The sequence below is a fragment of the Scylla paramamosain genome, chromosome 32 (genome assembly GCF_035594125.1).
Source record: "Scylla paramamosain isolate STU-SP2022 chromosome 32, ASM3559412v1, whole genome shotgun sequence".
Lineage (NCBI taxonomy): Eukaryota > Metazoa > Arthropoda > Malacostraca > Decapoda > Portunidae > Scylla > Scylla paramamosain.
This window is the reverse complement of record NC_087182.1, coordinates 5,156,255-5,167,689: the sequence shown is the minus strand read 5'-3', so window position 1 is coordinate 5,167,689 and position 11,435 is coordinate 5,156,255. Positions and strand designations below refer to the sequence as shown.

The 11,435-nt window shown below is 48.3% G+C and overlaps 1 protein-coding gene across 1 annotated transcript; it reads right to left on the bottom strand.

The window, feature by feature from the left end:
• Window positions 1-889: 889 nt before the first annotated feature.
• LOC135089102 (uncharacterized) lies at window positions 890-4,232 on the bottom strand. Its single transcript, XM_063984334.1, has one exon. It carries the CDS (start codon window positions 4,051-4,053, stop codon window positions 1,201-1,203), a length of 2,853 nt encoding a protein of 950 aa, XP_063840404.1. The 5' UTR covers window positions 4,054-4,232; the 3' UTR covers window positions 890-1,200.
• Between the last annotated feature and the right edge of the window lie 7,203 nt (window positions 4,233-11,435).

The window sequence follows — 11,435 nt, the reverse complement described above, 5'->3', positions numbered from 1 at the left end:
TATTATTGTTGTTGTCATCCCAGCACCACCACCATCATCATAATTATAATTCCGCTTTACATTTTCTCAAAAACACCCACACACACACGCAGATACACAAATGGACGTAGGAGTGACAGCCCAACAAGAAGAATCCCACGGTACATGTACAGTAATGGTTAATATCCTGAGTGAGTGAGCGGGGAGACGAGTGAGTGCTGGTGGGAGTGTGTAGGCGAGACCGGTCGAGGGCAGAACGTGGGAGAATCCTTGAGCAGGAGGGACGCGAGGAGGGGAGGAGGGAGGAAAGAGGCGGCTTCTGAAGGTCACTATGTTTTGCGATGTAACTACCACTAAGCACATACAACAAAAATAACTCAAACTTTGAAATACTTCGTTTTATTACAGTGATTTAGAAAGACCGCAGATATGGTGTGTGTGTGTTTCTGAAGGTCACTGTGTTGGGTGATACATGCAAAGCCAGCAGTAAGAATCTAAACTTTGAAATGTTTCGTTTTGTCATAGGAATTATTTTGAAGGGCCACAGATACGGTTAATTAGGTTTTCTTTTCATTAATGGCGCTTAATTCTTGTTAAATTGTAACCAGGCCCATGAAAGTACCCTTGAAAACTTTATAACCACTAAATCATGTTGAATAAAAAAAAAAAAAAAAGTTGAGGTAAGTCTCCAACATTTGAGAACGAAGTGGAAGGATCAAGGGGACAAATATTGCAAGCAGGTCTATAAGTTAATGTTCAAAAGTGATATTATTGTTTGATCTTATGAAGAAGAACGTAAATGCCACCGAGATCGGCGCCGTTTTGTTCATGTGGCAGGGAGAGAGAGAGAGAGAGAGAGAGAGAGACTCGCACACCATGTTTTAGGAGCGAGGACATGTAAATGCCAGGAGAGTCACGATTCTCATTTATTAGGTCTTGAAGAATCTATGGAGTAGATAGTGAAGCATTTTGTTGGAGTATACATGAAACATCTAAATGAAATTTGCATGATTAGTGAGACTAGTTATTTACAATTATACATTTATAAGATAAAAAAATAGATACTACGTATTATAGGTTACATAATTACAAAGTATTTGGCAAAATGAGCACCAGCCTGGCGGTGAATGGGAGGCCTCGTGTCGGCACCTCTGAGCCGCCCTGTTATCATCCCCGCAGCGGCACCCCCCTGGTCTGGCGGACTGAGGTGCTGCCGCATCATTAGGCCTCAAGGGAGGTGATGGGCGTGGAACAGAAGGCGGATGTGGTCTCGGGCGTGTGGCTCAACTCCAAGCCTCCGATGTCAGGCGGCGGTTGCCGGCGGGTCACTTTGGACAGTCCTCGCCGCACCACTTTGGTTAATGTGACGCCCATGCCCTGCCACACCCTGGTCCTGAAGGTGAAGGCCAGGAAGATGAAGACGCCCTGCAGCGTGTTGAGCAGCACGAACACGTACCACAGCGCCTCCAGGTCCAGGTAGCCCGCCGCGATGCCGCTCACCCAAGTGAAGCCCATCAGCACCGCCAGCCTCAGGTACATCGTGTACTGGCGCCGGGGATTGTTGCCCCGAGCAGAGGAAGCCGCCGCCGTGCTGCCGGTCTGCGTGATGATGACGGCGGTGCTGACGAAGAAGACAAAGTTCATCACGATGAGGATCATCATGGGCGCCGCGAAGAATGCCAGCAGCGCCTTGCGGTGATTGAACCAGCACCACGTCTCTGCCAGGCGTGGCAGGAGCTCTTTCTGTAAGCCACTTGGCTCCAGCTGGTCCACCAGCACCAGGACCAGCGTGGCGGCGCCAGGCAACAGCCAGCTGTACAGGGAATAGGCAATGAACCTGTGCCACTGGGCGCCGCTCGACACCCGCAGCTGCCGCTGAGTCAGGCGAAAGGTGTACCACACGTCAAAGGCGATCACGTTCATCCAGGTGAAGGAAGTCACGAAAAAATAATACATGGCCGCAGCCAGAGTGGTGCAGCCAGCACCCTTTGCCTCCACCATCATGTTGACCAGCAGGGTGATGTAGGCAGCCAGCAGCGCCAGGCACAACGACGCGAGGTTCCTGCCAGAATGGTTCCTCAGCTCCGGCAAGAGAGCGAAGGCAGCCAGATGGAGCAGCAGACACGCGCAGGACAGGCTCAGGCCAATCAGTGACACCCACCCTAGGGCATCGGAAAATTTACGTGTATCGGTGGCGATTTCCTCCATAAGACACACCAACAGGCCATCACCGTGCTTCAGGTATTCTCCAGGGGTGTAGGTGCGACCGTACGCTGCCACGTGCACGGTGCCGTTGGGAAACTCATCAAACTCCCCTTCCTCAAGAAGCACTAGTATACACTCGAAGAATTCTTTACTGTCGTTGGTGAAGACATCAGCTTCAGGGGCCGGAGTGTCGGGGAAGAGCGTGGCGGTGGAGAAGGCGGGGGTAGAGGCATCCATGGAAGGATCTTGTGGGGCGGTGGTGGGAGGATCCTTGGGGAAGATAATAGGGTTCTCGGGCGTGGTGGGGACCTGCGCGGTGGGAGAATCATCCTGCAGGGGCGTGGTGGAAGGATCGTCCTGCAGGGGCGTGGTGGGAGGATCGTCCAGCAGGGGCGTGGTGGGAGGATCGTCCTGCAGGGGCGTGGTGGGAGGATCGTCCTGCAGGGACGTGGTGGGAGGATCGTCCTGCAGGGGCGTGGTGGGAGGATCGTCCTGCAGGGGTGTGGTGGGAGGATCGTCCTGCAGGGGCGTGGTGGGAGGATCGTCCTGCAGGGGCGTGGTGGGAGGATCGTCCTGCAGGGGCGTGGTGGGAGCCTTTATCAGCTCCTCGGGGAAGACAATATTGAGGTCACTTCCAGGGGAATGTGTTGTGTTGGGCTCCTCTGGGGCGTTGGTGGTGGTGGTGAGGTTGCTGCTGGTGTTGACGCTCGCAGTATTATCGGTGGTGTTGGTGGGGATGGTGGTTGTACTGTTGATGATGTCACTGCTATTAATTTCGTTGCTGCTATTAGCAGCAGCGGCAACGTCGTCGGTGGCAGTGGTAGGCGTGGCGGTGGGCTCATTTCCTTCCTTGGAGCTGGCATCGCCCAAGGTCACACACCTGCCGTACTTGTAGTCTTGGTTGGGTTTGGGACACACGATGCTCCTGCACCGCTTGAAGAAAAGATCCCAAACATGTGTGGTATTGCACGGGGACGAGGAGCCCACCAAGTTGCCTCTGCTGGGGTCCGTGAAGTCAAACAGCAGGGCAAAGGGCTTGGGAAACCTGATGAATACCTCCTGCGTTAGGCAATTATAGTTTCCTATTTTGTTGCAAATGGCACAGTGAGGATTCCTGTAGCGGTTAGAGCTGCTATACACCACTGCAGTGTAGGCGTGGCACTGTGCCGCCACCTCCTCGTCCTGCCAGTCCTCGCTGCACGTGCTGACTGCGTTGGAGCATCTCCTCGTCAGATTCATGATATCGCGGGGCATCTTCGAGGTCACAGAGCACGGGTGATGCTCCCGGGACTCTGCCTCTCCCCACAAGACGCCCCAAGTGTCGTTCCGGAAGACGAGGTCCTTCTCGTCAACTCTGGCGTGCTGGGGCAGGCCACACTCCAGGCTGGCCGTCCACATGCGAAGGCTTTGGATGTCGTCGTTACAGATGGCGCAGTGATAGTTCAGGTACGTGTGCCCTGTGGTGGTGCTGGTGACGAGCAAGCGAGAGATGGGGTCTGTGTGCACGCCCCCGCCCACACATAACTCCTCCACCTCCACGTCACTCCACCCCTCCCCACATGTGGCTTTCGCGTACACTTCATCATCTGCTGCAGAAACACACCTCAAGCCACTGCCCTCGTCACGTTTCTGCAGACTCGCGTCTCTAAACTCCGAGTCGTAGCAGCAGTCGGCGTAAGTGTTGCAGAGGGCGTCACAGTAACACGGGTCTTTAATAAAGCTTGTGTCATTGCGATGCTGACAGGAATTACGCGGACAGGCTTCCTCGGGGGACGTTTGCTGCAGGGGGCTCGCGGTGACACACCCCACGACCACCACCACCAGCACCACAACGCGGTAACACGAGGCACTCATCCGCGCCAGGCACATCCCATGACCGTCACTAAGAGAGGTGTTGGAACGTTGGTAAGTCACCGTTACTTCTTCAAGTGAAGTCTGGATGATGACTGGATACTTGCCACAAGGCTGCTGTAGCTGCCAAGGAAGGAAAAGACTCAGGAGATCCCTTGGCTCCGCCTCCTCTGGGCTCGCCGCTGCCAGACGCGACCGGCACACACACACACACACACACACACACGCATGACAATTTTCTTCTTACCTTAGGATTCAGGATTCAGAAACTCTCTCTCTCTCTCTCTCTCTCTCTCTCTCTCTCTCTCTCTCTCTCTCTAGGACACTCCATTACGTCAACGGTGTACAGTCCCGGTAGTTTTATGACTGGTCGGAACAAGGACTTTCCCGCATGACGTCACGATGCACGTCACAGTGCGGGGCTTGGGGATGACTGTTAAGTTGTAAGGTAAGTAGGTAAGTTGTCTTTCCATCTGCTATCTCCTTTGAGCAAGTCAGGGTGAAGTGCTGCAGACCACAAATTATGAAATGGAGGCGGGGAATTTTCTGTATTCCTGAGTGTACATTTCCTGAGACACTAACGCACTTAGGAAATCTGAACTTATAGTTAGGACGCTCGTCAGGTGAGGGACGTCTCGGGAAATGGCTGGGCGAAACTTGTTCTTCCAGTGAGCCCAACGAACAATGAACCCCGCAACCCATTAACCCACCGCGACCTGCAGACACTTATTTTTTCTTCATCCTGTCTTGGCCAACTTAGGAAATGCCCTTAAGGATCGTGCAGGTGATGCAGTCGCTTCCAGTGAAAAACTTCCTGTTGACATTTCTTGCTTTCGGACGTGACGTGGGGCGTGCCAGTTTGCCTTTGTTTATCTTCGTATTATGTCGACTGTCTTATATTAATATCCTTCCTGTCTGTCTGTGACGTGTGTGTTTGTTACCTATGTTCACGTGCATTTTGTTTACTGCCTGCTTGCCTGTCTGTCAGCACCCGGTCTGTCTAATTATATCCTGTTAGGTTACGTCAGACTAGGTTAGGTATCACTGTTCGGTGAGTGTGTGTGTGTGTGGTCTGTCTAATTCTCTCGACGTCTACCGTGTCTGTTGATGTTAACATCAACTACTTGTCTGCAGCGTGTGTGTTTCTTGTCTGCGTATACCTGTCTAAATCTGTGTATTGTCTGTTAGTAACACCCTGCCTGCCTGTCTACTTGTCTGTTTGTCTATCTGTAGACGGTATATACATTTACTGTGTGTATTCTTTTGTGTTATCTTTCTTTTTATTATTTTTTTAACCTTCCTTCTCATATCTCTTAACGAAACAGGAAAACAGACACACACTTTAGTTACACCTCAACATAATAATTATCTTCAGCAACTTCCCCCTGATCTATGAACTCATAACAACACACGTACGCCTATGTATAGCGTTAATGACGACGATAACAACAATATTGATAATGCATGTCGTCTTCATTTCACGTGGCAAGTTTATCACTGTCACTGGCAGCATAGCACAGCCTTCCCAGTGACGCGTTGCTAAGGAAAGAGACAAATACTCAGAGGTCGTATGTAAGGAAAATATTAGAGGAAAATGTTGCTGTGACAATGATGCAAATTATATCTTGCTGCGTCACATCTCTTGTGTGTGTGTGTGTGTGTGTGTAGTCGCCAGCTGTGTCGCCTCGCAAGGTACTGTGAGTGGTGGCGAGAGACTAATATGAAACATGTGTAACACTATGGAAACTGAGTTAATTACAGTGGAAAATAAGGAAACTGAGTTATAGTAGTTAATTGCAGTAGTAAAGTTGTGTGAGAGGAACTAGCTATGGAAATCTTAGCTGTAGAGAGGTAGTGAGGATCGTATTTACGTGATAAAGTTGATGACGTGGCGTGCAGGGTAGATAAAACACAGAGGGATTCTGCTGACTCTGTAGAGGAATAGGTCACCCGGTCCAGCGGCATCAGAAAGGGACAGATTGTGCCCAGTCTTCAGAGAGAGGTGTTGCGACTCACCTTGTTTTCTCCATAAACCCTAGACCCTCAAACGCCGACCCTCATAGTCTTAGGTGTTGCATTGTGGATAATTAGCTGTCTAAGTAACTATTACATGTTAAAATATAATGAGAATGATTATGCGTGTATTGTATTTGCGTTTCTATTATTCTTAATGCTTATTAAACCGTAAACCATTATATATTTGGGTTATTATATTGCACTTTATTATGACGGAATCAGTTATCTCTTTATGATGCTTCTGTGCCTTATTTGCATGTGAATGTCTTATTGTATTTCAATACTCTTCATGCTGATGTCAAGTTAATTGTCACTACAGGTTAACCGCATTAAAGCGAGTAAACGACTGGGTGGTCTGTCATCCTGCACCCCTACAGACGTGACGGCGTCTACAGTGTGTGTGTGTGTGTATGTGTGTGTGTGTGTGTGTGGATTCATTTCATTAATTAGTGATCTTGATGCACGTGTACACACACACACACACACACACACACACACACACACTCACACACACACACACACACACACACACCTGCAAAATAATCTTGTTTATGCATCAGATGTGAATAACTAAACAACAACGAAAAAAATGCAAAACATCAAGAACAAAACAAGAAAAACATCAACAACAACAAAACAATAGTAACAAAAGCGAAACAAAAAACTACCACCAAAACACCAAAAAACAAACAACAACAATATAAAAGCAAAAATTACTACTACTATAACTACAGCTGCTACCACCAACAAGAACAAGAACTGCGTTGATGTGGGGGACACGTCCACACCCTCGCCGCCCACGTTACATGGCGCGCCTTCCCCCTGGGACCTGACGCCAGCCTCAGGCCGCCTCGCCTATCACCACGTGGGGGTGAGATCAACCCTCACTCCCTTTTTCTTCCGGACGCCAGCCCTGGCCGTGACCTGACCCGGCCAGCAACCATCCCTACATCAGCCGTCACGTCCACCCGGGCCTCGGAGGTGGACGTGCGACCCCTGGCAGCTTCATTATTTATTATTTTGTACAGTTTATTTTATTAATATAACGCAGCAGAATTACCACCGTGTTTTTTTTGGTCACCTACTCAGTACTACAAACAGATTTAACTAGTACATAAAAATGGTGACCGCGGTGGATGAGTCGACGCTACAAGTCCTGGTCCAAGTGTCCTGCCTGCTTGTCGCCAGCTACTCAAGCTACCTTCATCGCCTCCGGGTTACCTGCTAAGCCGTCAACGACGCATTTTTGCTAAGCCGTCACCGACGCAAACTGCTACGCTGCTACACGTCTACGGTGCTTTCTTCAAGCTGCTTTTAGGGCCTATTTCAAGCTTTTTTATGCCTATCCTGCCCCGCCAGCCTTTGCCCATACGACTTCAAGCCGTCACCGACGCAGTCTCTGTTTCAAGTCTGAACTTTTTAAGCCGTCACCGACGCAACTCGACTGCTTTGCTGCTGATCCCGTTGTTTTTAGGCTTTGGATCTCATGCTGTCAGTCTTCACATCTGCATGTTTTGGTGCTTCTGTCCGTGTAGTCTTTCCTGCTCGTGGCTTTCCAGTGCATAATCTGCCACGATCCACCACACTTGAAGATTTTATAGCCGTCATGTGCATTGTTAGTGCAGTGTTATGATTTTTGCAGTGCATTTTTATTTTGCAATTTATTTGGCATAAAAACACCTTGTTCTCTTGTTTTATGGCCTCTAGTGTTGTCCTAGTTTTCTTGGCCTGTGATTCACTGTGCTAAAGTCACAGCTAGTGTGAGTTTTGTGTCTGGCCACTGTGCTCTCTTTTCTGACGTATTTGTTATGTAAGTTTTGTGATTCGTCAGTGCGTACTCACTTTTCTGACGTCTTTGTTCTGTGAGCCTTGCGATTGGCTATAGTGCACACATCACGTGTCTTACACAGATAAGCGCGTCGTTATTATGTGAAGTATATGCTTCAATGTCCTTGCATCACCCCATATGTTTTGTAGGCATGAAGGGTGGCCGAGCATTGTGCTGGTGTGGGGACACACGCTCACACCCTCGCCACCCACATTCCATGCCGCGCCTTTCCCCTGGGACCTGACGCCAGCCTCCGGCTGCCTTACCTATCATCACGTGGGGTGAGGCAAGCCCTGGCCGTGACCTGACCCGGCCAAGAACCACCCCTACATCAGCTCAGTCGCGTCCACCCAGGCCTCGGAGGTGGACGTACGACCCGTTGGCACTTACTTCACTTCATTATTTATATTGTAGAGTATTATTATTTCAATATATGGCAGCTGATTTCTTTGGTCACCACTACAAAAGTACTAGAAGCTTATATATACATTCTCTAGTACATAAAAATGGACTATACTCAGTACTAGAAGCAAATTTAACTAGTACACAATAATAAACAAATTGAAAAGAGGAGGAAAAGAAATAAACAAAAGAAGAGATGGAATGACAAGCCAATATTTCTTCAATCGATTTATGATGTAGGAAAAAAAGAGAGCGGGAAAAAAGGAAGAAAAATATATAACTTATATAATAAGGTGACTGTTCATGGGCACCTTTGGCTCCACCACCACCAACAACAACAACACTACCACCACCACCACCATCCAATAGCCTAGCAACACACAACCTTGGTCATGGAGGGCTTACAAACTGGACCGAGGAAGAGGTGCATATTCTTGTCAATCTTAACAATTTATTCCACCTACTGAACCCAATCATAACAAAACAGTAAACTTCACGGGGGTACCCACAAATGTAAGTGAACGAATCCAATACAATCAAGATAAATCAATAGACAAAACAGACATACGAAATGGGATGTCTCACGAACTAGTCTCTGTACTAAAATAACTCACTGGGGAGACGTGTGGGAGAAAGGATAGAATACGATGTGTGTATCCGTCTGTCTGAGCGGAGAGTCCGAGATGAGGAGCCCGTAGTTTATGTCACTGTGTCTGGAATCACACTGCTGAGGTGACGGTTGGGTGGCAGTGGGGCAGATTGACATCGTCTGGGATGGAGCCTGGCGTTCAGCGAGTGGGGCTTTGAGCAAGTTCAACGCGCTTCTCGAGCAGATGGCTGAGCAGGTGAAGTGGTGTCATAACGGGTAACCAGGACAGGGCCATAACAAACCCTTCACTGAAGACCTCTGAAGGGCTTGACCGGAGAATGTCGAAATAGGTTGTCGGTGATGATGTTTTCAGCTCCCCTGATATGGCTGATGTCCAGGTGGTATGTCTGCTAAACGTTAACGCCAATTGCAGAATCCGCTGATTGGAGTTCCTCATTTTTTGGATGAAGTCCAGTGGACTGTGATCAGTGAGAACCTGGGCACGTATTCACAAAGATCCTTAAGTAAAGGGATTTATTCAAAGATTCTTAAGCGGAGGGATTGTGCTTGACTTTAAAAATTAAGATGGCCGACTGTCAAGGACCCCGTGCCCGCTAACTGGAATATTATTGGCAATGTAATAATGTTCTCACTGGCCTGAGTGACTCTGAACTGTTGGAAGTATGTGGCCTATATCGGCAGGAGTGTTATTCGTGACAGACTTGGTGGGAGATGCCCTGGATAGCTCCACAGGAAGGAGTAATGCACTGACGCTAGTACATTGTTACTTAGCCATTCGGAAAATGCAGCTCTGCAGCAGTGGTGACCTTGGCTCATCCTGTGTCCTGTTGTTGCTGGACACCTAGTTTACCTTTTTGGTAACAGAGACCCATGTAGCTTTTTTTTGTGCCGCTGAGTGAAGGGCTAGATTTATCCTTCAGGTTACTTCTGTCCTCATATGCTGACTGGAAGAGGAAGGAAAATCTCGTCATTGGTCAAGCTGGATTTCCTCTACTGGCCTGTTGAGCTTCAGTGGTCGTCATCTCCTCCATACTAAAGAGCAGGATATGACTGTAATTGCTGCGTGGGAGCGTCGGAGTCCCGCGGGTCTCTGCACAATGAGACAAAATACTCGCGCCTTGCGCGGGATCTAATATACTGAAACGTAGCCCCACCAGCGGGCAAGGGGCGCCTCACACCGTTGGGGGGTTCGGGGCGTGTGTGTCTGGGAGAAGGACTTTACCTTGGCGGCTGGGTACGGCTGTGGTTGACTCACCCGGTCACTCTCAGTGACAACAGTCGCACAGAGTAGGGACAGAGGGAGAGGAAAGCACACTTCTCCTTATGTTCATATACTACCCAACAGTATACAAGTCACCGAGCAATACAGCCACGATACACAGGAAGATCCAGGGGCAGCAGGAACTCTCGCCGCCAGTCACACACAAACTCTACTCGAAAGGATTCAGCCAGCTTTCCCTTGTCTCCTTCCTCACACGTCTTATTACGTAGCAGTCTTGATACTCTCTTTCTATCCCTCAGTGCCACAGGGTGCCTCACACCCTGCCTTCCATGTCACCATCTCTGCCAGGCGACACTTAACTACACATTCTAGCTTGCAAGATACAAGTACGAGTCGTGCAGATTATGAATATTGGTAAGGATAATTGTTACTTATACGATACATGCACTCACGCTCACTGAACTACAATTAACTGGTACCGTATAACAATATTCCATGGTTAGCTAACCCTCACACACACACACTACTGGTTCTGTGCTCAAGTTTTATGCTAAATCCAGACATGAACACGATCTTAAGATAAGCACAACTTTAAGAACTCTAAGCATTATTTTAAGAATCTTTATGAATAAGGCTCCTGGATCCTGTGAGGGGCGAACTGCCGGTAGCATCACATTTTTTTTTTTTTTTTTTTTTGACAGCGGACACAAGTTCTAGAGTCTTTTCCATGACGGAATATTTTGTCTGGTAAGGTTTTAATTTTGATGAGAAGTAGGCAACGGGGTTAAAGAAGTACCGGCCCCCTTCCTACTCCACTGGCATCCACCTGGAAGTGAAAAAGGCAGATCAAAATCTGAAGTTTCGAGAGTTAGTACAGAAGTGAGGAAGGATTCTTCACAACTGAGTGTCCATTGGAAAGTCAGAGAAGTAAGTACTTGTGAAATATAGTGGGAAGAGTGGCTAGACTGGCGAAGTTGTTACAAAACCTGTGGTAATAATCTGCTATGCCAAGAATCTCATGACATTCTTCAGGTTCATGCAGTAGGGAATTCAAGGATAGCACAAATGTTAGCATCATTTGTTTTCACACAGCCTCTTCTGATGACGTGCCCAAGGTAAGTGACCATACTACGCCCAAACACAGACTTCTTCAATTGGATGATCAGCAAAACTTCACACTAATAGAGCGCAAATGGTGTTATGAAAGGAGAATATTGTTGAGCTCTCTTTGTCAAAGGGATCTGGTAACAGTCTTTTTGCAAATTTACTGTATGGGGGTGATATATTTAACAGAATATCTGATCTAAAAGTTGTTCTAGTAT

What these genes read in the sequence shown, in the direction of transcription:
- LOC135089102 (XM_063984334.1), bottom strand. Translation starts at nt 4,053, where the DNA reads ATGTGCCTGGCGCGGATGAGTGCCTCGTGTTACCGCGTTGTGGTGCTG.